The 26,131-nt window shown below is 38.9% G+C and overlaps 1 protein-coding gene and 1 long non-coding RNA gene across 10 annotated transcripts in view; one reads left to right on the forward strand and one right to left on the reverse strand.

The window, feature by feature from the left end:
* The window catches only part of LOC310687166 (uncharacterized protein), a 44,256-nt gene extending 18,315 nt beyond the window's left edge, over positions 1–25,941 (forward strand). For 2 of the 9 annotated variants that reach the window (XM_083461901.1, XM_083461899.1), the window contains exons 15-25: positions 2,847–3,001; positions 3,286–3,409; positions 5,003–5,133; positions 7,841–7,950; positions 8,613–8,781; positions 9,330–9,434; positions 10,164–18,269; positions 21,832–21,926; positions 22,151–22,267; positions 23,603–23,714; positions 25,398–25,941. In XM_083461901.1, coding sequence (XP_083318027.1) covers positions 2,847–3,001; positions 3,286–3,409; positions 5,003–5,133; positions 7,841–7,950; positions 8,613–8,781; positions 9,330–9,434; positions 10,164–18,269; positions 21,832–21,926; positions 22,151–22,267; positions 23,603–23,714; positions 25,398–25,556 — 9,383 coding nt within the window. In that variant the 3' untranslated portion in view covers positions 25,557–25,941. Of the gene's footprint in view, positions 1–2,846; positions 3,002–3,285; positions 3,410–5,002; positions 5,134–7,840; positions 7,951–8,612; positions 8,782–9,329; positions 9,435–10,163; positions 18,270–21,831; positions 21,927–22,150; positions 22,287–23,602; positions 23,715–25,397 lie in introns of all 9 variants that reach the window. The other 7 variants (XM_083461904.1, XM_083461902.1, XM_083461906.1 and 4 more) reach the window with 5 other exon arrangements.
* Positions 19,366–21,825, reverse strand: LOC310689206. Its single transcript, XR_014517402.1, has 2 exons — positions 20,926–21,825; positions 19,366–20,873 (listed from the first exon to the last, which is right to left on the reverse strand). It is a non-coding gene; the product is annotated as an uncharacterized lncRNA (long non-coding RNA).
* Positions 25,942–26,131: the final 190 nt, after the last annotated feature.

Here is a 26,131-nt window from a genome sequence, read left to right on the forward strand (position 1 = left end):
AAGCATCATGAACAGGACTTACATAGGTGCAAATGTCACTGCTCTCAAGGCATTAGAACACAATCCCATGAAAGTATTCTTTCAGTCAGGGAGTTTTAAGGCTAGAAACAGATGGTCAGTTTTCCCCACCCCAGTAATGTTGATCATGGTTTAAAGGGTCATTCTTACCACCTTTGCCTCTGGTAAAGGTTGTTTGGTAGACATCTTATTTCTAACACCTGTCTAACTAGAGCTAACAGTGGAAGAAAAGAAATGTGTGTATACCAGAAGAACCAGAGCTTTTCTAAAATCACATTCAAGTGGCTTGAAAACTATTTTATATCTCCAGCCTAGCTTAGATTTCTTTGTGAAATCAAAAGTTCTGATTTTTTGTGTGAGATCATGCTCAAAGTTTGTAACAGCGTGGCATTGCTAGACAGACAGGTATTGCCTGCTTCATTAGTTTGTAGCCCTAAGTCCGATGTCATAACTTGGGGGAAAAATCTGAAAAAATCAGGTTTTCCCCCTAAGCTGTAGAGCTTGACTAATAGTAACAAATACTTCTAAATTGTTTTGAGCAATTTGTAATGAGATTCTTTCATTGGTCCTTAGCTCTTGTGGGTTGGTGTTTTGACTTGCAGGTGCTGAAACTTCATAATAACTAATGTTTATTGACACATAACTAAAATGTATATAGTTGTATTGAAAAGTTCACAAACTGTCTAAATTGGAAAGCATATTGGTATCAAACATCGAAAGTAAGCTGCCCTGTTATAGCTCTACCTGCCGTAATCAGCAGTGGAAGCTATACAGTATTCAACTCTGGGTTGTATCACATTTGTGTCACACATTGTATCAGACCATTCCATAGCTACCTGGGTGCTCTGAGGCACTCAAAGAATTTCCATGACTCCTCCAAAGTGCCTAGTTCAAACAGAGAGCACACCTACCTGTGTGAGATTGGCCTTTCTGCTTCCACTACTTCATGCTATGGCCTGCACCATTTCCCAACTCTAAGGAGTGTCTTTAAGGAGGAGTACAGAGGTGCTTTATTGAGGAGGAATGGGTTGGGGAAACCCTGTTGCATGAGCAAAGTTCTGGGTTTCTTTAGAGCCAAGCTCAAGTGTGAAGGATTCTGTGTGAGCCATCTTGAGCTGTGAGAAACCTGCATATACTGTACATATGTTAATTTACTAAATATTCCCTTCAGTAATGGGGGCAGAGCATACATCCAAGGAATACAGAAATTTCAGCACTAGCAAGTCAAACATAAACTACATAAGAATGAATGAAACTACTGATCGTGAAAAATGAACCTGACAGTGCCATTAAAGTTAATTTGCACACATGGGAGGTCCTGTGTGCACAAGAGAGAGGTAGACAGATTGTAGCAGCAGTGGTTGGTGAGGAAGGCTGTAGTTATGCACAAACTTTCTGCCAGTGGAGTTGCTGTCACTTACCTAGAGGAAAAGGGCTGAGGTGATTGGGGAGCGATGCTCAGGTGCATCAGCAGAGCCAGTCCTATACTCCAGCCAATGCAGCCACACAGTATCAACCTGCTTGCTGCCTTGCTACTCTGCCTCCTAGTAAGTGACTGTGCTGTTAGGAGGCTAGGGGCACAACTCTGACCCTCCTCACTGACTACTCCTGGAGTCTAGAAATTGAAAATATTTAATATTTGGAGCCAAGTTTATTGGCATTCCTTTAGTACCAGCCATTATTTTCTAGAAATTTTCTTGAAATGCCTGAGAAAATAAATGTGGAGTTTTAACTGACAAATTGTGATAGAGGCTGTGTTGCAGTTTCTCAGGAACCAAATTTTATTGTGGGCCATGAGACATTTCTCATACTACACAACAAATAGAGAACAACAACCAGCCCATGCCCCTGATAAGTGTACCTCCATATAACTAAAAACATGCTGCACATCTGAAAAGACTTGATTAGCCTATGATCAACATATGGAAAGTAGACCAAATTGCTTTATTCTTATACAGATTCCTGTACAGTTTATTAAATCTAGACTGGGACACAGTTTGTACCAAATTTATTCAGGTGTTAATTTATTCAAGTGTTAATCTTGAATAAAAATACTAATTTGCTGTAGATGATTAGTTGCAATTGAGTTCTTGTTTTAGCAATGGATAAAGTATGGAGCCAACTTTTGCCTTCATTCCTTTATGCTGACTTTTGTCTGCTTTATATGAAACATCTATCACATACTTGTACTGCGTTGATCACGCAAAACAGATGGGAATGTCCTTAAAATAAAATTAAATAAATAAAAATAATCTTTCTCAATAGATTGCATTAATTTTAGCTATTGAAATTACTGTCTGAAATTATTGTGTGCTATTGACAAATTAATCGATATGGCTTGATGCCAGTTTGCAGTGTATGATGCAGACTTGTGACTTCCTCATATTACCTGGAACGAGAGCTTTCTTTAATATTAATGTATAAGCAAGGCTTGCTTCATTTTCATAAAGTGAAAGCATAGCTGAATAATATATGCATAGGTGATGCATTTTATCACATATCAGCTATATCTGAACACGGAAAACCCGTAGGCCTAATTTGGTTATATAAGTGGCTGCCCTCTTTGCTGGTATCCATATACAAATTATTTTTATTTGGGTGGGGAAATTGCCTTTGAGATTTTTTATCCTCTATGGCTTCTATTAAAAAGAATAGCATTCAAATTGTCCCCATGTGCTGTGTAGAGAGGGAAATCACAAGGTGAATGATGATATGGAGTGTGTCTATTCCTGCCAATCCTTCATAAGCCTCTGTCTGTATCACTGATCCCCTTTTGTGAATGTGTACAGTATGTTTGTCTGATGTATGATTGCTTTCTTGTGGCACAAAACTGATTGAGGATGACTGGTTCTTTCCTGGCTGCTCTGATCCAGCCATAGTCTCAGGGCAGCAGGAGTTGGAGGAGGAACTGGCCGCAGGTCAAGGGATTGGAAGAATGCAGCCAGAGGGAAGGATGACTGCCCAGTCGAGCAGGAAACTCAAGGTAAGGTTGTTTGCATTTTTGTATGCATATTTATTTGATGGTGTAATCAGTAGAAAGACTTTTCCTATTGTGCTCCAAGCATATGTGATTCCTTAATATGTGGAGTGAGAGATTGAAAATGGTGACTTTGGTACTGGTACTGTTGAAACATTGCCTTCTTTAATCTATTATTGAAACTCTCCCTAGTGTGGTGTTGGCCGTGGATGTTACAATGAACATTTGACTGGTTGTTAATTTCACAATTTTCTTTCTCACCCTCGCCCCCCCCCCCCCCCCGCATGTAGGACAACTATGGCTTTAATGGAAAACATTGCTATGAAGAGCTGAATGTCACCATGGATAGTACAGATTCAGCTGAAGGAGAGAACATGGGAGGTTGGTGGCCAGAGTACACTTCCCCTAATGCAGGTGTGACAACCACTAGACAGTTTATTAAAGCATGCACAGCGTCTGTTTTGCCCCATTTTTGTTTCTCAAATTAAACTAACAAACCATGTTGTGTTGTGTTTGTATCTAAGTTGAAATTTTTTTTGGCTTGCTTTTTTGTTCCATTTTGAAGCATGTGCGTGCTGAATGAACTGTCTAGTTTTGGTTCAAAACTAGAACTCAAATCGTGGTTTAATATCTTGGACTCTCACTTGTGAATAAAGATTATTGTCATTAATGGTAAGATTGATTTTTTTAAAGTTCTAGTTCTTTTGTTCTTGTGAAAATGCTTCTACTCTTGTAGTCTATTTGTAGTCTTTGTTTCCCAATTCTGTTTCATGTTCCAGTTCAGAGGTCAGCAAACTTTTTTGGGAGGGGCCGGTTCACCATCCCTCAGACCTTGTGCATAGCTGTCAACCGTCCCTTATTTGGCGGGAAACTCCCTTATCCCAGTGCTGTGTCCCTCTGCTGTCCCTTATTGATGATGTCCCTTAAATTTTCTGGGTTTCAAAGGAAACAGCTCCTCTCCCTCCCTCCCTGCCGGCCAGGGAGGAGGGAGGCTCCAACTGTGTTGCTTGGCTGCCCGGCCTGCCCCCCTCCGGTCTCCTCTCACCAGCCTTGGCCCCCGGGAGCCCCTCCCCGCAGGGACTGAGGAGCCTTGAGAGGAGAGCGAGGGCAACCATAGAGAAAGCAGTTCAGAGAGAGGAGAAGGAGAAGGAGGCGCGGGCAGGTGTTCCAAGGGCTAACCATAGAGGGGGAAAGTGGAGGAAGGACCGCAAGCGCTTCTTCCATAGATTGGTAGTGGTAGACTAGCATAGATGGTCTGATCTGCGGGTTTACTTCGGGTGCTATTTCCCCTCTTCCTCCCGCCCCGCCTGATGGAACTGAGAGCTGCAGATGGAGCACGAGAGAAAAGATTCAGAACTACAGCAGCATCTTTGTAGCTTGGACTTTGTTTTGTGCGAAAAGTGGTTGCTGCTTGTAGTTATTTAATTGCAGTGTTTCATCAGCTGGTGTCTTGAGCAGCAGCCTCTGGAAATGAAGGGTTAAAAACCGGCGCTACTCTCCCAAATTATCTGGTCCCTTTTAACCTCGTATTTCATCTGGTTGACTAAAATCCCTTATTTTGGCTGCTGATCCCTTATTTTCGAGGCTGCTGGTCCCTTATTTTCAAATCTGTAAGTTGACAGCTATGACCTTGTGGCGGGCTGGACTGTGCGCGTATACAGTGGACCCTCCAGATATGAATTAAATTCGTTCCGGGGGTCCATCGGCAACCCGAAAAGTCCATAGGCAGAAGCAGCGCTTATGCACACGCGTGCGGCACGCAGAGCGTTTCTGTGCATGCGCACATGGCAGACACTTCCGAGTTTGCCACGTCCGTAACCCTAAAGTTACATATCCAGATCTGTACATAACTAGAGGGTCCACTGTAGTTCTTCAGAATTATTGTTAATATGCACATTTAAAAAGCTTTAATTAAGAAACTAATGGATTATATCATACTATGAATTAAGTAAAATGTCTTTAAATTGGTGGCAGTTCAAATAAAAATGTGTGTTTCACATTAAAAAGGTTTGCGGACTGTCGTGGAAGAATTAGAATTGGAAAGAAATCAGTTGCAAGAACAAATTCTCTTCTTGGAGGAACGTTGCCGGGACTTGGAAGATAGATTGCAGCTCCAGAGCAGACTGGAAGCTCTACAGGTACATGCTAGAATGGGAAATAATGTGAGGAAGAGCATTTAGATGCTTGCCACTATTATAGGGTGTATGTTTTTTAAGAAAAGAGGGAGATATGCAATATTTATAGCAATATTTTAACTTTATAAAAGCAAAACCTTTATTTTACCTTATTTTCTCTTACTTTATTCAATCTAAGTAATGCTTAAATCTGTATCCATTTTGTTTACCGAAATGCAATTTAAATAATAATGCCTGGATTTCTGCCTCTTAAATCCGTGAGATAGGGGATTACTCATTACATGAAAAGGAGTGCAGAGGAGAGGTGATCATTTCTACCCTACCTCATTGCGCTTTGTTTCTTTAAGTTGTTTTCTGCTAGCCAGCCTTGAAAGTTAATTGGACTGCAACAAAACTGTGTAAAGGAACACAATGCAGAAAGATAAAGCGGGGATAAGCATTAGCCAGTTGTTTCTCCAGTGCACCATTTTATGTAACAAATATACTCTTCTCTGCCACTTCAGATGTGAATTGGGCAGACATAGATCAAATCCATATGGTTGCTGTTTGACATCCAGTTTTGCCCTCAAAACTGTCTTGAGAAGCTACTCGATATTGCTTCTAAGTCACCAGCTGTTTCATATTTTAAATCAAATTTATTTAAAAGGGTAAAACATATAATCTACATATGTGTTATACAAGAGTAGAATCCATACAGTTTAACTTTTACTGCTTTATTCCTGTTACCATTACTCCTAAGCAGGCGGTCAAAGAAGTTTCTATTGGTGACTACTACATGACTTTGAGGAAACTACATTGTGGTGTTTTACTATGTCACCAGTAACTGATTAAAGTGCACATGAACTCACTAAGAGAGAGACCATCCAAAGCGATTGGTGTGCAGTGTCTCCAACAAGCTGAGGACACCAAGTTCTGTTCTGGCCACCATTAGATATTATGTCCAGGTGCAGTAGGGCAAATCCTTCATTAGTGTTGGAGTGCAGAAAGGATTTGTTGAAAGCAAACAAATTGAAATTGAAGCCAAACAAGACAGATTGCATCAGGGGCCACTTGTGACCTAGGAAGGTGGGTTTACTTGCAGTAAAAAGGACCATACTCTCCCCATCTGGAAAAACAGATTTGCAGACTAGAGTTGCTACTACTTCTCGTTCCATTCCTGGATCCACGAGTGACAGCAGGAATAAAGAGTACTTTTGATCAGTTACATCTAATCAATTGGCTGATACTCTTTTCTATTGCTCCCTAGCTAATGTTTGCAAGTGCAATGACTTCACTTTATTAAAATAAGCCTTCCCCATTCATTGGCTGAACTACTGTGAAGTCATGGAATGCTCAAAGATGTTCTGATAGCTAATGAGTTAAACTGCCAGTACAAAGTCCTTGGAAAAGAAGGACTGTGTGTTGTTGGTTGAAGAAAATGCAGAAGCAGCATAATGGGTAGTGCAGAGCAGTTGCTCTAGCTTCTTGGAAGATGGGTTACTGTTGTTTCCCGGGTGCTGCAAATGCACCAGCAGGTGCACTAGATTGGCTTCACTCATGTGTCCCCATGCCAACTTCCTGTATGTGTTTGTGGCCAGGACGTTTGTGCATTAGCTCCATCTCACCCAACAAGATGCTTCTGGTGAGAGCCAAGTACTATTACAGCAGGAATAAATTACCCAGGTGTGTGTGTAAATGAATGGAGAATGTGCAGTGTTGTTGACAATACACTGTAGCCCCAAATCAGACCCATGAAAGTCATAAGTCTTCACGAAAGACAAGAAAAACATACAGTGAAAATAGTTTTCTACGTTTTATACAAACTGTGTGCAATTTTAAATATTAATATGTTCGTCTAAAGGTTCGACTAATAGCTTCCTTAACATACTAAAATGCATGTGTGTAATGAGGAGTCACTCAAAATATTTTTCTCATGCAGCAGAATGTCAATGTATATTGCATTGTAACAGAGCATTTCAATACAGGTGGCATTTGGTGTAGAGGAAGAAGGGCAGCTATTGAGGGCTGTACAGGTGTGTCCTGCCCATTCCCAAGTGATAGTTTATTTTACTTAGAAGTGGTATTTTGTGTCTAACCTACCCAGCATTTAATGACAATTTTGGATTTTTCTGAGCTGCTTCTGATTTTGGATGGTGTGTTTTTGCAGTTTAATCTTGTGTGTTAGTTTTGTGAAGCTGGGTAGACTAACATATTTAGATGCCATAATAAATTGACTGTGTCAGTGGAGCTTGCTTCATTCCCTGTGGATTACATTCCAGAATGTATTTTACAACTTGCTGCTTCACACACTGGTTAATTTTTGGGCAAGTGCAAAGAAAAACAAATATAATTCAGTTAATTCTGTGTGGATCAGTTATGCTAAAATTAAAATTCTGTTAAGCATCACTGGAGCTTCTTAAAAACATGCCTTTTTTAAGCAACATCTGTTAAAAGTAAGCTCCTCCCACACGTTGCATGTTTGCATGGTGTGCTTTTATATGAAATCAATATTATAGGATGTCTCTTTCCATGTTGGCTGTCACAGGATAAGATCACCAGAAATGAGGCATTTCAAACGGAATCTCACTGTTTCTACTGGGAACAAAGATTTCTGATGATATTTTGCTGGTAGTAAATGAGCTATAATGGTAGAATCTAACTCACGTAGTTCAAAGATAACCCTGTTTTATAGTCATTGCAAATACCAGCTGTGTAAATGATTTTCTTACAGAATGAAAATGACCGTTTACAGTCCCAGCTTACACAGCTGCGCAACCAGCAAGCACGTGATGCAGAAAAACACCAAGTTCTTGTTTCCAGTTTGAATGAACAACTGAAAGGGTAAAATAGAACATTTATAGTCCCTCCCCAGCCTCCCTACCCTGTACCCCAATGTTATTCAGATCCAAACGTTGGTGTATATGTTGTCAAATGTTTTTAAACTTTTACCTGCTGCAGATAATTGAAGGGGGAAAACCCTTTCATAAAGATTATTTTCATTCTTAGTTATTTTTCTTGCAATTGATGGAATAGTTGATCTTGCTTTTGGATATAGACAGGGAGCTACAGTGGTGCCCCGCAAGACGAATGCCTCTCAAGACGAAAAACTCGCTAGACGAAAGGGTTTTGCGGTTTTTGAGCTGCTTCGCAAGACGAATTTCCCTATGGGCTTGCTTCGCAAGACGAAAACGTCTTGCAATTTGTTTCCTTTTTCTTAACACCGTTAATACAGTTGCGACTTGACTTCGAGGAGCAACTCATAGAACGTGGTGTGGTAGCCTTTTTTGAGGTTTCTGGTGATTTTTGAAGCTTTTCCAAAACTTTTCCGACACCGTGCTTTGCAAGACGAAAAATTCGCTAGACGAAAAAACTCACGGAACGAATTAATTTCGTCTTGCGAGGCACCACTGTATGTCTCCAAATATTTCCCATAGTACAATTGATGTCCACATATATTTGAGAATGTTTATCATAACATATTTGATCATTTCTTTTATTGGCAGATTAAATGAAAGAAATGGCTTGCTTGAAACTTTGCTTGGGGAAAAGGAGCAAAAGCTTTCAAGTACAAATGAAAAGCTAGAACAGGCAGAAGACATGAGAAAGTCAATTCATGAGAGAGACCTTCTAAACAAAGAACTAAGTGAAAAGCTTTTGCAGAGGGAACAAAAGGTGAGTTGTTTACAGTTCTGAGTCAGTCAAGTTGTACAGTGGTACCTTGGGTTAAGTAATTCGTTCCGGAGGTCCACTCTTAACCTGGTACTGTTCATAACCTGAAGCACCACTTTAACTAATGGGGCCTCCCGCTGCCACCGTGCCGCCAGAGCACGATTTTGTTCTCATCCTGAAGCAAAGTTCTTAACCCGAGGCACTATTTCTGGGTTAGCAGAGTCTGTAACCTGAAGCGTCTGTAACCCGAGGTACCACTGTATTGTGTTCTGGGTCAAGCAATTTGCCATCTTTGGTAAATACTCAGTAGTTTTTGAACATTTAATTGCTTCCTCCCCTGGCATTTTGGAAATCCCTACAATCCTCCTATGTGTGAACCAACAATCGGAGCATATTATAAACACTGGCGAGGTTAAGTAAATTTCCGTAGGTTGTACCCTGAACTAAATAAATGTCAGTATACTTATATAATGGACAATATTGTCCTTTTGTCACAATTGAATTGAATTGTCACAATTGAAAACAGTGAATGTTTCCCTCCCTGAAACTAGCTGGAAGATGTCCAGAAGAAGTGCAGTGCTTATGGAGAAGAGTGTGCAGAACAGAAAGCAGTTATTACTGCATTAACAGAAAAAATAACCGCCTTTCAAGAAAAGGTAAAAAAGGCAAACTTTTGTTGTGGCTTCTTACATAAATAGGTTGGATTCAATGAAGTTGTCTGGTTTGTGCAAGGATTTCTGCTTTGGCAACATAATTCACCCTCCCCTCTTTCTTCCCCCCTCCCAATTTGCTCCAGACCCTCCCGGAACAGGTTTGAAGTGGAGGCATGCAGGGGTAGTAGAGAAAGGGCAGGCTGTGCAAGTGGAAGTCCTTGGGTGAACAGAGCAACTTCATTAGATACAATCCATTGTCTGTTTAGTGATATATGTAATATATGAGCAATAAAATAAAGATTAACTATAAACAGAACTGTAAAAGTGGTTTCATTAGCCCAAGGAAACTTAGAGGCTAATTTTTCCTGAAAAGCAGCTCCTTATGCATCATATCAAAATGTAGTTGAAACAAAGCAAGATGGCAACAGTATATGGTATAGAGGTCATATCATGTATATATGATATAGTGTACGATAAGATGTGACAACAGTTAAAAGAAGCAGTATATGGCAACAGTATATTATATGGAAATAGGAGGTGGTCACTCATCTGGTGGGGGGGGGAGAGAAGGAAAATTAAATTGCGTTAGCACCATCCCTTTGCTACTTCCTCAAAATTATGGTTTTCTGGGTGAACCTAAACATCTTTTTGGATTCCAACTACAAATAGTACTGTTGAGTTAATATTAAATTTTGGGCACTTAGACATTTTTTTCTTTATTTTTGTTTTCAGACCATGAAACAGGATGCTGCTATAGAATTAATGCAACAGGATCTTGAACAGACAAATGAAGAACTTGATAGATTAAACACAAGTCATTTAGAAGAGAGGTCTCAACTAATTCAAGACCTCCAGAGGCGTGAAAGAGAATTTGACAACCTCAGAGAGGTTTTAGCTGAGAAAGACAAAGAAATTTCTGCTATTACTTCAAATATAAATGCGTATTCTGAGCAGATTAATATTCTGAAATACCAGATCAAGTGCAAAGAGGATGAAATGCGAGACATGGAAGAAGCGCTGTCCAAGGCTGAAAGGGAAGCCCAGTTGCTGAAAGATGTACAAACCGAAGATGTGAACAGTGCAGGCAGAACGCTTTCAGAACTTTCTGAGCAGTTAAGTGCAATAAAATCAGAACTGGCAGAGGTGAAAATGGAAAACGCTAGTAAAACAAAAGAGAATGAAGAATTTGTTAGGCAAATCAAAGAGACTAGCCAAACAGTTAAAGATCTTCATTCTGCAATCAAGACTCGTGATGTTACTTACAACAACAAACTCATGGAGTGTGAGTCACAAATTAAATTGCTTAAAGAACAAATAAGTAAATCAGCTAAAAAATTGCAAGAAACAGAAATAAAATGTAAGGAGGAAACAGACCATCTTAAATCCCAGGTCGATGAACATATCTCTGCAAAGGAGAAATTGAACAAATTACTAAAAGAAAAAGAAAACAAAGAACAAAGTTTTGTGAATGAGCTGAAATCAGTGAAAGATTCACACAACCAGCTCACTTTAGAAAATGCTAAAAAAGATGACGATTTAGCTAATTTATCCAGACAACTTGCTGAACATACTGAGCATCTAGAAGTTGTCAAAAAGTCACTGCAAGAAAAAGCAGAGATTGTGTTATCCCTAAAAGACAAGCTTAAAGTTGTGGAGCAGCAAAATGAAAAGGAAAAGCTTAAGTTAGTTAGAGAACTGAATAGCAAGGAAATGCAGTGGAGAGAAGTTAATAATGAGCTGCATGAAAAACATGAAATAATTAATAAGATGGAAACCGAAAGACAAACTGCCATCATGACTAACAAGCAGTTACAAGCAGCTCTTGAGCAGAAAGAAAAAGGTTTTGCAGATCAGCTTAAAGCCAGTGAAAAGCTTAGAAATGAGATACATACTATGGAGAAAGAGAAGCAACAGCTGATTAGTGAGAATGAGAGTTTGTCAAAATTACTGGATGTGAAAGAGTGTGAACTGTTAACGCGTGCTCAATCCATGGCTGAGTTGGAGAGTAAGTTGTGTGCTAATGCCACAGAACACCAGAAAATGCTTTCAGAGGTCAGTCACGATAAAGAGACCTTAAGAAGGAAAGTTGAAGAACTCTCAGGCCTTGTAAAGCAAAAAGAAAATTCACTTGCAGAGCAGTTACTGGAGAAAGAGAAACAGTGTGGCATTTTAGCTGATGAGCTCTCCAGAAGCAGAGAGATAACAAAGGAATTGGAGAAAGAAAGACAGTCTTATATCACTCAGTTAAAGGATGAGCAGCAAAACAAAACATTGCTTCAGACAGAGTATGATAAGATGGTCCAACAGCTTAATCGGGAGGAAGAAAAAACCTCATCATTACAGAAACAGGTTAAAGACCTAGAAAAGGAGCTTAAAATAAAAAGCAGATCTATTGAAGAAAAAACTGAGCATGGTGATACATTACTTAAGCAAGTAAAAGAAAAGCAAGCTATCATGACTGTGTTAGAAAAAGAAGTAGAAAATCTTAAATGTGATAACATAAAGCTATCTCAACAGCTTGAAGACAAAGACAGTACTCTATTATTTAAAGGGGCGGAGTTTGAGGATCTTTGCAGGCAGATTTCACAAAAAACAGAAGAGTGTACCAAATTAAATGATCAGCTAGCACTATTAGTCAAAGAAATGGATGTTTTGAAACATGAGAAGGATAGTGCTTTGGCTGTTTGCAATGCTAAGTCAAATGAATGTGATGCTTTTCAGCATCAGTTAACACAGCACCAGTCTGAAATTGTGTCCACAAAACATGAAGCTCATATGCTGAAATTAGAAAATGAAAAATTGAAAGCAGATATAGAAATAGCCAGTGCTACATTAATGAAAAATTGTGAAGGACTAGTGCCCTTAAGTGCACAATTGTCTCAGCAGACTAATAATATTTTAGTTTTTATGGACCAAATTGATACCTTAGTTAGCGAAATGAAAACATTAAAAAGCAGTTTTTGTGATAAAGAGGCTCTTCTTTCCCAGAGGGAAGTTTTGATTCAGGAAATGAAAGAAAAGAAAGATGTAGATGAAAAGCATAATTTGCAAATTATTTCAGATTTGCAAAGCCAAGTACAGGTTCTAGATAGTGAAGTTAGTCACCTTACTCAGGAAGTGCAAGAGAAAGAGAATAAATTTAAGAAGCAAGATCAAGAGTTAAAATTATTTAAAAGTAAATCTGATGAGTCTAATTTTCTTAGAGTTCAACTGTCTGAGAATATGGAAATAATTTCTGATCTCCAGAGTCAACTTAAAAATATGATAGAAAACAATGAAGTGTTAAACAAGTCAATTACAGAGAAAAATAACTTTTTAAAACAAAAGGAGAAGGAATGTGTTGATTTACAAACATGTATTTCTGAGACTTCCTCTGTGCAGCATAAACTTGTACAGTGTTTGACCTCTGAAGCAGAAATATTAAAAGCAGTCATTGTGGAGAAGGAGTTAGCAGTGAATAACATTTCACTGATTAACAGTGAACTGAAGGCTGAACTTGAAGATAAAAAGAATGAATGTGAGACTTTGAAGACGCAAGCTACTGATGCAGAAGAATCAAATCTTTGTTTGAAAAAGGAAATAAGTGATCAGAATAAATTAATAAACGACATTAGCCAGGTGCTAGCAGAAAAAGAGGCTTCTGTTTTGGATCCTACTAATCTTGTGAAAACCCTAAGAGAGGAACTAAAAAAAAATGAAGAAAAGTCACAGTTAATTTCTCAACTTCATAGTCAAAGAAATGAACTGAAGCAAGAAATTCAAAAGTTAAAAGAACTAGCCCAGGAAAAAGAAAACATTTTCTTAACTTTGCAGGGCAAATTTGATGCTCTGTATGAACAAAAAAATGAACTCAGTGCTTCCCTGAGTAAAAAAGAAGAGATTATCACGGGGTTTCTTAAAGATATCGGTGTTCGACTATCAGAAAGCAATGTTCAGGCTCTTACCAATGATACTGAGCTACTTAGAGAAGAGCTAGAGAAAAGTGCTGCTACACTAAAAAAGCTTTTGCAAGAGAAGGATGGAAGCATTGCCAGTAGCCAGATTAAAATTGACTCTTTGATAGTAGAAATTGAATCTGCAAAATCAGAGCATCATAAAGCATTAGAACAAGTTGAGCTGTGGAAGCAAAATATTCAAGAGAGAGAGAGAGCTCTACAGGTTGTACAGGAAAAATGCACTGAACAGGCTAATCATATTGAATATTTAAATTCTGAGGTCATAGAAAAATTGCAACAACAAATAGATTCTTTAATAAATGATAAAGCTCTTTTACAAGAGAACTTTGATAAACTGAATCTGGAAAACAAAGACTTGGTTAAGTACCAGAAGCAATTAGAGGAAAAATCTAAAGAACTAAAAGAACTTCATGAAAAATTAGAAGCCAGTGAGAACAGATGGGTAGCAGAACTTGCTAGGGCAACTCAGCAAAATGACGTTAATCTTGAGCAACTGAGTAATTTAGAAAGGAAACTGAAATCAAAAGAGGATCAAATTCAATCTTTGCATCAAGAACAGGACATTATTCAAACAGAGTTGGCCAAACATCTGGCTGCATTGTCAAGTAGTAGGTACTTCCTCAAAGACAGTGACAGTGACGCTGGTCAGCAAGTAGCTAAGACTGTATTGGAAAAATTCTCTGCTGCGATAGATACTATTATCAGCAAAGAAGCTGAAGCAATGGCACTGCAGCAGACTATTTTAGAGAGAGAGGAAGAAGTACATCATCTGAATAATCAGCTAGAAAGCATGTTGTCCTTGAAGGAAGAGAAAGAGTTGATGCAGAATGACTTTAAAAAGGCCAAAGCTGCTGACCAATCTGAGATTGAACATCTGTTAAACGAACTGAGTACTGCTAAGGATGCATTACGTAGGCAGCAATCTGTCCGTGAAGAAAAGGACATTGCATTATCAAACATGAGGAAGGAGGTGGTTTTCCTCCAGGAGAAGACAGATAAATTAGAAAAAGAGCTTGAAAGTAGTTGCAAGACACTGAACACCGAATGTCAAAAAGCAGCAAAACTTTTAGAAGAAATAGAGCATAAAAACCAGATGATAGAAAACTTTAGTTCCCAAACTAACCAACAGAAGGATTTAATTACTTCTCTAAGCCAGCAGTTAAAAGAAAAGGATTGCTCAGTTACTCAAGTCATGGAATCCATGTCTAATGAAATGGTAAAATTCTCTGAGGAAAAAAATGTGCTTGCTATCGAATTGCAACAACTAGAAGCCATAAGGAAGAGCATGACAGAAGAGATAAGTACATTATCACAGCAGGTAGAAGAATATAAGAAAGAACTTGAACTCAATCAAGTTGTATTGACCAACAAAGAAGCTACCATAAAAGACTTGGTGTGTGAGAAGGCGCAGCTAAATATTACTTTGGAAAAAATAAATCAAGAAAAAGAGAATCTGAAAAAGAAACTTCAAGCAGCTTTGCTAATAAGGAAGGACTTAATTCAGAAAAATGAGAAGCTTGATAAAAAGACTGAATGTTTTCTGGAGCAAATTGATGACTTAGTAAAGCAGGTTGAAAATGCTGAGGCTCACAACAAAGATCTCGAATCCCAACTTGAAGGACTGAAGACACAATTGTTAGAAAAAGATGTGAAGATAAATGACATGAGTGAAACCTTATCAGCCAAGGCAGAACACTTGGAGCAGCTGGAGAAAGCAGTTACAGAATTCAAAGCTACTATAGCTGAACAAAAAAGTATGTCTGATAAGAACTTGATCTATCTTCAAGAGAAGGATTGTCTGCTTGCACAAATGGAGTCTGTGCTGAATGAGAGAGATCAAATGCATAGAGAGGAACGTTCACAACTTTTCTTAACCATAGAAAACCTCAAAGGTGAAATAGCAAAGAGAGATGAAACATTCAAGGAAACGAATGGGTCGGAAGCTACCCTAAATACCAAAAGTTCCTGTAGTAACGAAACACACCAACCTAATGAAATGAATCCAGTCACTGAGCTGCAGAAAGACAAGGAAATCCTGCAAAAGAAACTTAAGGCACTGCTTGTGGTCCGCAAAGAAAACACTAAACAAATTCAGAAGCAAAAAGAAGAGCATGCTAAGCTACGAGGAGATTTTAATGAACTAACAAAAGACTTTGAGCTCATTAAAAAGGAAAAGCAAGCACTCCAGGAAATTCATCAGAGAAAGTGTGAAGAATTTGACTCCAATTTATTGCTTTTATACTCTCTGCAGAAAAGGTTGGACACCGATACATCTCTTAGGCACAGTGAAAATGCTCAGCAGAAAACAGAGTCTGGGGAGCTAAATGTGAAGGCTGATGTCAGGGTTGAAAAATCAGGAAAGACGGTAAGTATGATGACAATGGAAGAGTCTGAGATGGCGAACCTTCGTGATAACTATGCTAGACTTATGGAAGAAAAAGAAAAGTTTAAGGAAGAGTTAAAAGAGAAGTCACTTGAACTTGGTAGCGTACAGCAAGAAGCAGTAAAACTGAAGATTTCTGTTGAGCAACAGGAACAACACTATAAACAAGAGAGAGACAATATGTTGATTGAACAAGGTCTGCTTAAGCAACAACTAGAATCATATAAAAATGAATTGCAAGCTGTTAAAACTGTGAATAATGAAAAGAGTCAACTCCACAAAAAACATGAAGATCACCTAACAAGTCTGAAAGAAACTGAAAAACATCCCAGTGAAGAAAACAAGCAACTATTGATGGAATTCAATATGCTGCGTGAGAAGGTTTTGCCAGTTTCTAGTGCATACAAAAATGTGGCAGGTGTAAGAGAGGATGCAAAAACTGTGTGGCCGCATTCTGATAATGTGCTGGAGAACAGTGTTCAAGGCCCAGACTTCTGTAGTTCATTGGAAGATGTCATTTGCACAGAAAGAGAATCGCTAGATGTCACTAATACAGGAATTAAAACATTAACTGAAAGAATAGGTGATCAAGATCCTCTACCAACAGATTGGGAACGGATAGAAGAAAATGTAAATGGCAGAAGCTATCAACCTCAACTGCAGAAGTATGATGCTGAAGAGAAAAACAGGGAACGTCTCCAAAGAAAGCTCCAAGCTGCTTTAATATCACGTAAAGAAGCATTGAAGGAAAACAAAACTCTTAAAGATCAAATGGAGTTACTGGTTTTGGAAAACAAAGAGTTGATTGATAAGGTTCACACCCTTGGACAGCTGAGGTCTGAGTTGGGTAGAGAAAAACAAAACCTGAGTACTGCACTGTATAAAGAGGAGACTCTTGTGGCAGAAAATGCTAGATTGTTAATTGAAAATGAAAACCTAACTGCTGCGTGTGAGAGTCTGAAGTCTACCATGCAGACCATAGGGCAAGAGAAGGAAGCTTTTTCTTTTCAATTGAATTCCTTAAAAGATTCTCAGACAGTTGAATTAACAGGCTGGAAAGCTAAACACAGTGAATTAAAGCAAGAGTATGAGTCTCTGCTTCAGGCCTATGAGAATATTAGTAGTAAAATAGCAGAAATGAGGCACATTATTGATGTCACTAGAAAAGAAAAGCAGGAAGCTCTTCACAGAGTAAAAGAGAGAGAATCTGATACACATAAACTTAAGGAGCTGCTTCAAAAGGCAGCTGATGAAAGTGTACAAGTAAAGGAACAACTGAAACAGCTGACTGAATCTAAACAGAAGGAAATAAGTGAACTAAAGATTGCAGCTGAAAAGCAAGCATCTGAGCACAAGTTGTGCTTGGAAGATTATCAAAGAAAAATTGATGAATCTGTTGTTCAGAGCAAGCAGCTAATGGAGGAAAATAAGCAATTAAAGGAAGTTTCTGAAATTTTAAAGCAAGCCTTGGAGAAAACAGAGAAGGAAAATGAGGAGCTTTTTAAGGATTTTAGTCTAACAAAATCTGCTCTCGGGGACCTCCAAACACGGTTGGAATTGAACAAGTGTGATGTTCAGTCCAAGATAAGTGATTCCCTCTGTGAAAGAGAGTCATTATTAAAACACATTCATTTGTTAAATGAGGGGATTTCAGAAAAAGAGAAAAGCATGTTGATCTTAAAGCAAGAGAACAAAACTTTGTTAGAAAGGTTGAAAGATGCTGAAAAATCTCTGCATCAGAAGGAAAGCTCTTTATTAAAGTTGGAAAATGATTGTAAAAATCTTAATCAGGAAATAGTCAGTCTTGGTGAAAGAATTAAAATATTAGAGGATGATAAATGTCTCTTACAAGAAGAATTAGAAAATGTTCAAGAAATATCTTATAAAGTAAAAAATGAGAGAGAATTTTTGGAGACCGAGTTGCTCAACCACATCAAAAAATTGGATCAAACAATAGACAGACTGAAAGCCACGCAGATACAAAACAGCCTCCTTGTAGAGCAGTTGGAAAATTTGAAAGCAGAGAAATGCAACACAATAAGAGAAAAAGAAGAACAGCAGCATCTTGTCAGAGTATTTGAAGAAAAACTGAAAACTGCTCAGAGAGACAATCATGAGACAAAAAACAAAACTAAAGAGTTGCAAGAACTTTTGAGGGGAAAACAACAGGAGATCAACCAGTTGCAAAAGGATTCTATTAAATACCAGGAGATGATATTGGACTTGGAAAAATCTGTGAAATTGTCACATTCAGAAAGTGAAAAAATTGAGAAAGATTTAAACAGTGCAGAAGGAAAGCTTGCAAAATCAAATGAAGAGCTGCAGAAGCTAACTGAAAAACTCTCTTTACAGACTATCTCACTGTATGAGTCAAAGGCTGCAATAGAGCGACTTGCAAATGACAACCTACGTAGTAAAAATGAACTTAAAAAGAAAGAAAACAGAATATCAAATCGAAAGAGAGAATATGAGAGCCAATTGGAGTTCAGCCTTCCGCAGGTAAAAGCAGCTTGCCTCGTTTCCTCATAAGGGGATCAGGGAGCTTTTTCTGGCAGTGACACTGGAAGTATTAAGAGAAGCATGGGCAGCAAAGTGTGGATCATTAGCATGCAGGGAGCCAACTTCATTGGCAGAGAAGGTATCCTTTGTCTTGTCCTGCCAGAGTTGTGATGAGAGGAGCTGGACCTCCTGTGTGATGAGTAGATTTACTTTGTGGGATGCTGGAGTCAATAGGATGGGCTATGTCCTTATCCCGTGAGGAACAAAGAATTGTGTGAAGCAGGCTGGACTCCTGAGTTTTTCCTCCTGCCTGACGCAGCAGTCATTCCTCCTGGCTCTCCTTTTTCGTCAGATAAGTCTATTTTGTTTCATCTCATCTTCACCTCCTTGTCTTTTTCTCTAGATTTCTGTCTTTAACAAACAAACAAACAAACTTCTCCTCAAACCTCTCATTTAAAGTCTTTTGGTGGCTATCACCACAGCTAGACGAGTGTCATAACTTTCTGCTCTTTCGACAGCTTGACATGTGTTTTTCATAAAGACAAGGTGGTTTTACTCTCTAGATTTCAACCAACAAGAACTGGTTTTACCAATCTTTTGTTCTAACACTAAATATCCCAGGGAAAAAGCATGACTTTCCTTGCAGAGCTCTGAAAGTATACATTCATTGGACAAAGGCTTTCCAGAAGATGGACTCTGTATTTTATCCTTTCACCCATCGTCCTTTGAGGTTAGGGTCAGCAGTGCTACTTTGGTGAGGTGGATTAGTGCCTGTATTTTCCTTGCTTATGAGTCCCTCAAATTGCCCCAGCCAACTCAGGTGCTTCTGCACTCAACAAGGTCAGCTGGGTTCTTCAGATCTGAGACCCACCCATTTTCTGTTCATCTACTGTGGTATGTCCCAGCCTATTGCCTCCAGCATCCCACGAAGTAAATAGAACAATTGGTCTTACTTGAAGTGTGGATTTGCTAGTAGGGATGCTGGAGCCAAGGGAGATTTCCGATGCACTTTACTGAAGATATAGCCTATTGATAATAATTTCCTTGCCTTTCAGATACCTAGTACATTTCTTCCTTTAGATTTTTGAGCCATGGAGAGAAGAAGTAGGCAGACCTTTTATTTCAGTGACTCCATCAGTGTTTGCCTCTTGGCAAATCCGGAAAACTGAGGAGTCCAGCCTGCTTCACACAATTCTTTGCTCCTGCCTAGCGTTACATGACGAGGACATAGGCCATCCCATTGGCTCCAGCATCCCTACTCGCAAATCTACACTTCAGGCAAGACCACTTGTTTTATATATCTGTGCCCCAGAAGTTTTCTGAGGCTTAGATATGTTGATCCGAGATCTGTGAGTAGGTTGGAGTCCCCTCCCTTCTTTGCATTTAATTAGAAATAAATGCAAGAAGAAACATGTTTTGTCCTGGCTAAGAAAAAAGCCTAATTTTCCAGCCACAATTTGAAAGAAAAATTGTTTTAAAAACAATGGAAATATAGAAGTTCCACATAACATTACCAACTTCTGTATCATTTTTAATTATTTTGTCCAGGGGATTGGAAATGGTTGCTCTTAATTAATCTGATCAATAGTTGCTTGTTTTCTTCACTGACATGTCTTAACATCTCTTTCATATTGAATAATTATATATTTGATTTCTCTAGGTTGCTTATGAATTCCTCTCTCTCGTCTTGTATCTTCCAACACAATTTTAAAATGCTTTGCTTCTTTTTGACTTTTTGGCAAACTTTGTTGTTAATTGTGAAAATTCTTTTATTGTTTCCTTTCCATGATCAAACTTGCCTGGGGAGTTGTCCTACCACAAAACCCAATTTAATCAATTTCTGAGGACTATATATTGTGGGACTGCTTTTTGCTTTTTTTCCTGAAGAGATGTATCAGTGTCCAACCTTTTCTGCAGAGAATATAAAAGCAATAAATTGGAGTCAAATTCTTCACACTTTCTCTGATGAATCTCCTGGAGTGCTTTCTATTTTAATGAGCTTCTCTTTTAAAGCCAAGGATGAAAGACAGCAGCACTCTCATTCCAGCCTTTCTTTTGGGTTCTTGAGGAGGGGAAAAAGCAACCATAACAGCATAATATTGTTTATACAGTCATACCTTGGATCTCAAATGCCTTGGGTCCCGAACAAATTGGCTCCTGAACAATCGAAACCAAGAAGTGAGTGTTCCAGTTTTTAAACGATTTTTGGAAGTCGAACGTCTGGCGCGGCTTCCGTGGCTTCCTATTGGCTGCAGGAGCTTCCTGTAGCCAATCAGAAGCCACACTTTGGTTTCTGAAAGTTTTGGAAGTCGAATGAACTTCCAGAATGGATTCCTTTCGACTTCCAAGGTACGGCTATATTGGCAAATGGCAGGTCAGGGGCAGACACCAGCAGAAATAGTTGTGTGTTGTTTTAGGACAGTAGTTCTCAAACTTTTTTTATCTGGGCCACACTTTCAGATTAAAATTTGCTTGTGCCACTCCAATTTTTTTTTATTATTCATAAGAAATATATTGGAGAACCAAAAGAAACAGCTAGCAGTGCTTGATTTATAACATAAAACACAGCTTCTTCTTCTTCTTCTTCTTCTTCTTCTTCTTCTTCTTCTTCTTCTTCTTCTTCTTCTTCTTCTTCTTCTTCTTTGAATGTATTGACCGCACTATACCCGGAGGTCTCAGGGCAGTTCACAGAATAAAATGTGATCATAGGATATCCAAAAAGTATAAAGCAATGCAACTACATAAGAACATGAATCAACCCCAAAATAGAATTATAAACAAGCCCCTTACATAAGTACCTTAAGTATGTGTACAAACTCAATGAGAGGTGTGAGCTTGGTTTTGCCCAGTAATCTCATTTATATTAGGTCTAATTTGAGACAAACTCCATATCTAACCAAATTCTACATTTTTTAAAAAAATGATATTATACTAAACTATACTATCCTACATTGAAATGTTTAAATGTTTCTTTGATTGCCCTTGAATCTTCCTACCACACTTATCATTCTTTCCTGCACCACACCCTTTGAGAAACATTGTTTTATGAGACTGATCTGTTCTCAAGTCTTCTCAGGGTACGAGAACACTCATGAGGTTTGCCTAGTGCTGCTAACCACATTTTCTTCACACTGGTATACTGTCTTAGGTTTTGTTAACAGCTCTGCTTTCCACGGTCCAGGCTGACTGAGGTTTCCACCTTTAAGAAGGACATTCAGGTCTGCTGACAGAGATTTCCGCTCTTAAGAAAGAGATTCAGGTCTGATTAAACCAGGAACCAGTTTCTTATCCAAAGTTTGTTTTCACTCCACTCCATAGTTCTTCAGAGCTATCACTTCTGTCATGCACCCAGTTTCTCCCCTGCGTTCCAGAAGTCTTCCTAACAATTGTGGGCATGCATCCTTCTTACTTTAATTATTCATTTTGGAATTACTATAAACAGCTACATGGAAGTGTTTGCATACAGTACTATGTTGTGAAATAAGTTAATGTTACTAGACAAACAATATTTTGATTTTATGAAGTTTCCACATAAGCAGCATATCCATATTGCTCTGTTTAGGGTGAGACTCAAGCAAAATTTCCTCCAGGAGCTCCTCAAGAAAGAGCTGAAGTCATTGAAATGGACAGCATGGACTTCATTGAAATCAACGGAAGGTCAGAATTATTTCTACTCATTTGTAAAGTATGCTTTATTAACTGGTCTTAAACCTAGAGCTCATTTCTCTTGATAAGATGTAAGATTATGATATCATAAATTTTAACCACCTAAGATGAATAATTACTGTACAATAATCCAATAGGAACAAACTACTACATAAAGCAAACTAGTTTTGCTTTGCATTATTTTTTTCCTCCTTTGGAATTTGGGTTTGTTCTAGGCTTGCACAGAGGCAAGAACCAACTTTATTGGAATTAATGGGGACTCTCTCAGAAGAGAGGAATAGACGGGAAGCTGCGGAAGAGGCCCTCGGGCTCTTGGAAGAACATATTAAAAGGTAGCAACACGTGTGAAAGGTATTTGGGGCTGATCTCGAACTGTGCTGATATTCGTAGGCCAGAAACAGGCAACCTGTAACGTGCCCATGCATGCGATCTTTGGTCACTCTCAGTGCAGCCCACTAAACTCTCAGGGGACCTGGCCCCCCCTTTATTCAGTGTACAGACAGTCAACTGTCAGACTGGTTCATGGGAAAGATTGCTGGCTGCATCAGGAAGGCTGGGGGCAGGGTGAAGCTAAAACCTTCCTCCCCCGCAGTGATCCCCATCCCCATTTATAAATATTACTGTCCTTGTGCTGTTTTAACCTCCCCACAACACTCCAGATGCAGCCCAGTGTGCTGGGACAGCAGTCTTTTTCATGAACCTGGCTGATGGTTCATCAGTAGGGCTTCCTTTGCCCACTGCAGCCAATGTCATGGCCCCACACGGCAGACCTGACCACCCAGCTAATCAGATGGGTCAATAGCAGATAGTGAAGGACTGTATCTGAGAGAAAGGCAAGTAGGAACTGAGCTGGGAAGAGGGGAGAATGGATGCAAGAACAGCTGTCTGAGAGCATGAATGTTAGTATGAATGAATGTGTCCGTGTGTTAAACTCACATGCTGGGGAGGCCTGGCCAGATAGGCGGGGTATAAGTAATAAATTATTATTATTTATTAGAGAGATGTATATTGTGTGTGTGTGTGTGTGTGTGTGTGTGTGTGTACGTGATAAGTATATGTGTGCTTTTAATGTTCCTGCCCACCACCAGTGCTGGCCAAGCCCAACAGCTGATTGAAGTGGAGCAATTTATCAATAAGACTCAATAAGTGCTCCATATTTGACACATACATCTCATACAGCTATTGCTGTAGATTGAATGGCGTCTCCAGACCTAGGCAGAATAATCCTCCCTCTCCCCCCTGCTGTTCTTGAGGTTCTCATGGGTCCACTGAACCAATTCCATGGGGTGGGGGTGGGGAGAGTGGGGAAGCCCTGTTGTACAAGTGGAGGTCCTTGTGCAGGGCTTCCACTGAATCCTGCCCTATATATTACAGTATATCCCATCCATGTATATGCTTATGAACATGATGCAAGCAGCATGGGCTTCAAAGCCAGTTACTTGCTGTTTCCAGAATAAAGGTTACTACTCCGTTAATAAAGGAGTGTTAATAAAATTGTAATGAAATTACCTGTTCCATTTAACTACAGGATCTGACTCAGTTCAGATGAACCAGGTTCTTTAAAAGGGTTGATATCCCAAGTTAAAATTCAAAGAATGATCAGCATAGATAAATAGTAGTTTAAAAGTGTCATGAATCTGATAAGCCTTTTGCATTTCTTTTTTAAGGCTTGAACTGATTGATTCCAGGTCAGCATCGGAACAATGTGCTTTTCAGGTAGAAGAAGAGGAAAGGCAGCCTTTCATCATCAACGCTAGTGAACTTACGGTAGTACGTAAGGTAAGCCTATAAATCTTAAAAGTAAATCTGATACATTATTTTCTTTAATGTGGATGACTAATACCAAATTGTAAGTCATTTATTTTCAAAAGGGTTTTCGCTGAAATACTGGTATTAACCTTAAAATATCTGAATATTAAAATTGTTTCCAGCAACTGAATTAGAGAGCAGTACAACTTTTTTTAAAAAAAACCCCCAAAACACTTCTCCATTAGTTTGCTAAGGCATAAGATGTATATATTTTTGCCCTATGTAAGTGATTCTGCCCCTGTCACATCAGCAGGCAGTGTTAATGGGCACAACGATACATTCTTATCATCAAGATAAGATTTGTGTTGATTGGTTGGTTGGCCAAACATAAAAATGTTTGTGTATGGTAAGGTGAGCTATTATGGTATCAAAGATATAGATATTAAATTGGAGCATGTTTCTGTTCTGATTCCAAATTACCTAGGCCTCTATCCTATTCCTACTTCACTGTTCTCTACCCCAGAAGTTGATAGAAAGTACGGTACTTTTACATGCACAGAGGTACAGGTCTGGTGGTGACCCATTGAGTGTCATTGGGTGTCCCTCCAGAGGGCACCAAACCTTAGAGGAGTCTTTTTTGAGGCCATGGGGCTTGGGGCATGGGCCATGGGGAGATAATTTTAAAGCCCTCATGTGCAAGCACTCGACCACTCATGGCTCTTCAGATCACCCCCTAATACATGTCTATTTTCCCTCTGCAAATCAGGGTGGCCAAAAAAAGAGAAAGACTTAGAAAGCTTGCTTTCCCCTTGGTGATGGGAGCAGGGTGGGGAATGGGGTGTTGACAGATAGGAAGCGTATTGGATCATAGCTGAAAATCCTTCACTGTGAAGTTGGGGGTGGGAATACTAGATTTCCCCATTTTTATAATGGTAGCATACCTCAATTTTGGGAAATTTAGATTCCCAGATTGTTACTGAACCACATGCTATCTGTTCTCCTTCCCTCAATAATGATATCTCAGAAGTGGGCCTTGCTGTGGCAGCACTGACCTTCTGGGAAGCTCTTTCTCTTGCAGTATAGGAGTCTGCAAATGTGATGAGCTTCAGATGACAACTGAAGACTCAGCTGTTCTGATAGGCTTTTCCTGGCCTATCAGATGTCTTTAAAGTGTCCGCTTTGGGGTTGCTTTGCCTTTCTAGGATTAGGGTATTTTAGAATTGTATTTATTTTATATATTTATATCCCAAAAGAGTCTTTGAGTGATGTAGTTGTAATCTTTTGTAAACTAGTTAGATACTGTTTTGGTACATAACTATATGAAATATAAATAAATGCAACAGTTGCTATAGGAACTCCATGGAAAATAAATGATCCGTACCTGGGCTCTTAAAAATTGAAAAGCATTTATTACACAAGATGTCAGTCATTATATATATCGGTCTCTACACCACTGCTCCACATTACAAAGTGGTTGCTGGAGAATAATCAAGTTTCATAATATGATGCTAAGTTGTTGTGTTGTAAATACTTCAGTATCTTATGGCATAGATGTGGATCACTTGCAATTGAAAGCAATAAAGACCCTGCACAACTTACCTATGACACACTTTTTTCTCATTTAATTCCACCTTTTGTGTTTATTTTTGTGGGTTTGATTGGAAAGCATGAATGCCCAATGCTAATAGGATCAAATGCTTCTTTTCTAAACAGGTAAAAAGAGGAGCCCTTTCTTTCAGGAGATGGATTCGGGGACAAAGACTTTGCCGCTCCCAATTGCTGACTTGCAGGGCAAAATCTCGCTATTTCTTTCTCAGTTACTTAGTGGCCCTGCATCTTTTTGTTTTCTTGCGTCTCACAGGCATCTTATAAATGGAAAAGCTCAGAATGACAACCTTTCCCCTTATCATCAGTATGTAAATATTAGCCAAACTACTCTTTTTTGTTTAACTCCACCATCCCTCTGGGCCTATTCTGGGCCAGTCTGTCCGGCAAGGAAGGATTGTCTCTCTGAGCTTCCCAGAAACTAGCCCAGGGCCATGGAGTGCTTTATTCATTTTGAAAAATTGAGACAAAGACAAAGTTGTTTTTATTTAATTATCCGCTGTTTGTTCATTTATTCATTTTGTATTGATAGATTGAGACAAAGCCAAAGTTGTTTTTATTTAATTATCCATTGTTTTTATTTAATTATCCGATATCCACAAATACAGTTGAAAATGTTCCTTGCATATTGAAATAAAGTGTTTATTCTGTTTGTGTCCTTGTATTATAGCATCATTCTAATATAGCATGTGGTCGATAATTTCTCAAGAGTCCAAGATCAGATAGATCTGTAGTGATCACAATACACACACAAAAAAAAATTATTACCTAGAATGGTTTTGCACCAAAATTAGTCACTGGAATAAAGCCTTGTAAAACTGAAAGTGCTTCTAGTCACTCAG

The sequence above is a fragment of the Podarcis liolepis genome (assembly GCF_965112155.1).
Source record: "Podarcis liolepis genome assembly, chromosome: 1".
In the NCBI taxonomy this organism is placed as follows: Eukaryota; Metazoa; Chordata; class Lepidosauria; order Squamata; family Lacertidae; genus Podarcis; species Podarcis liolepis.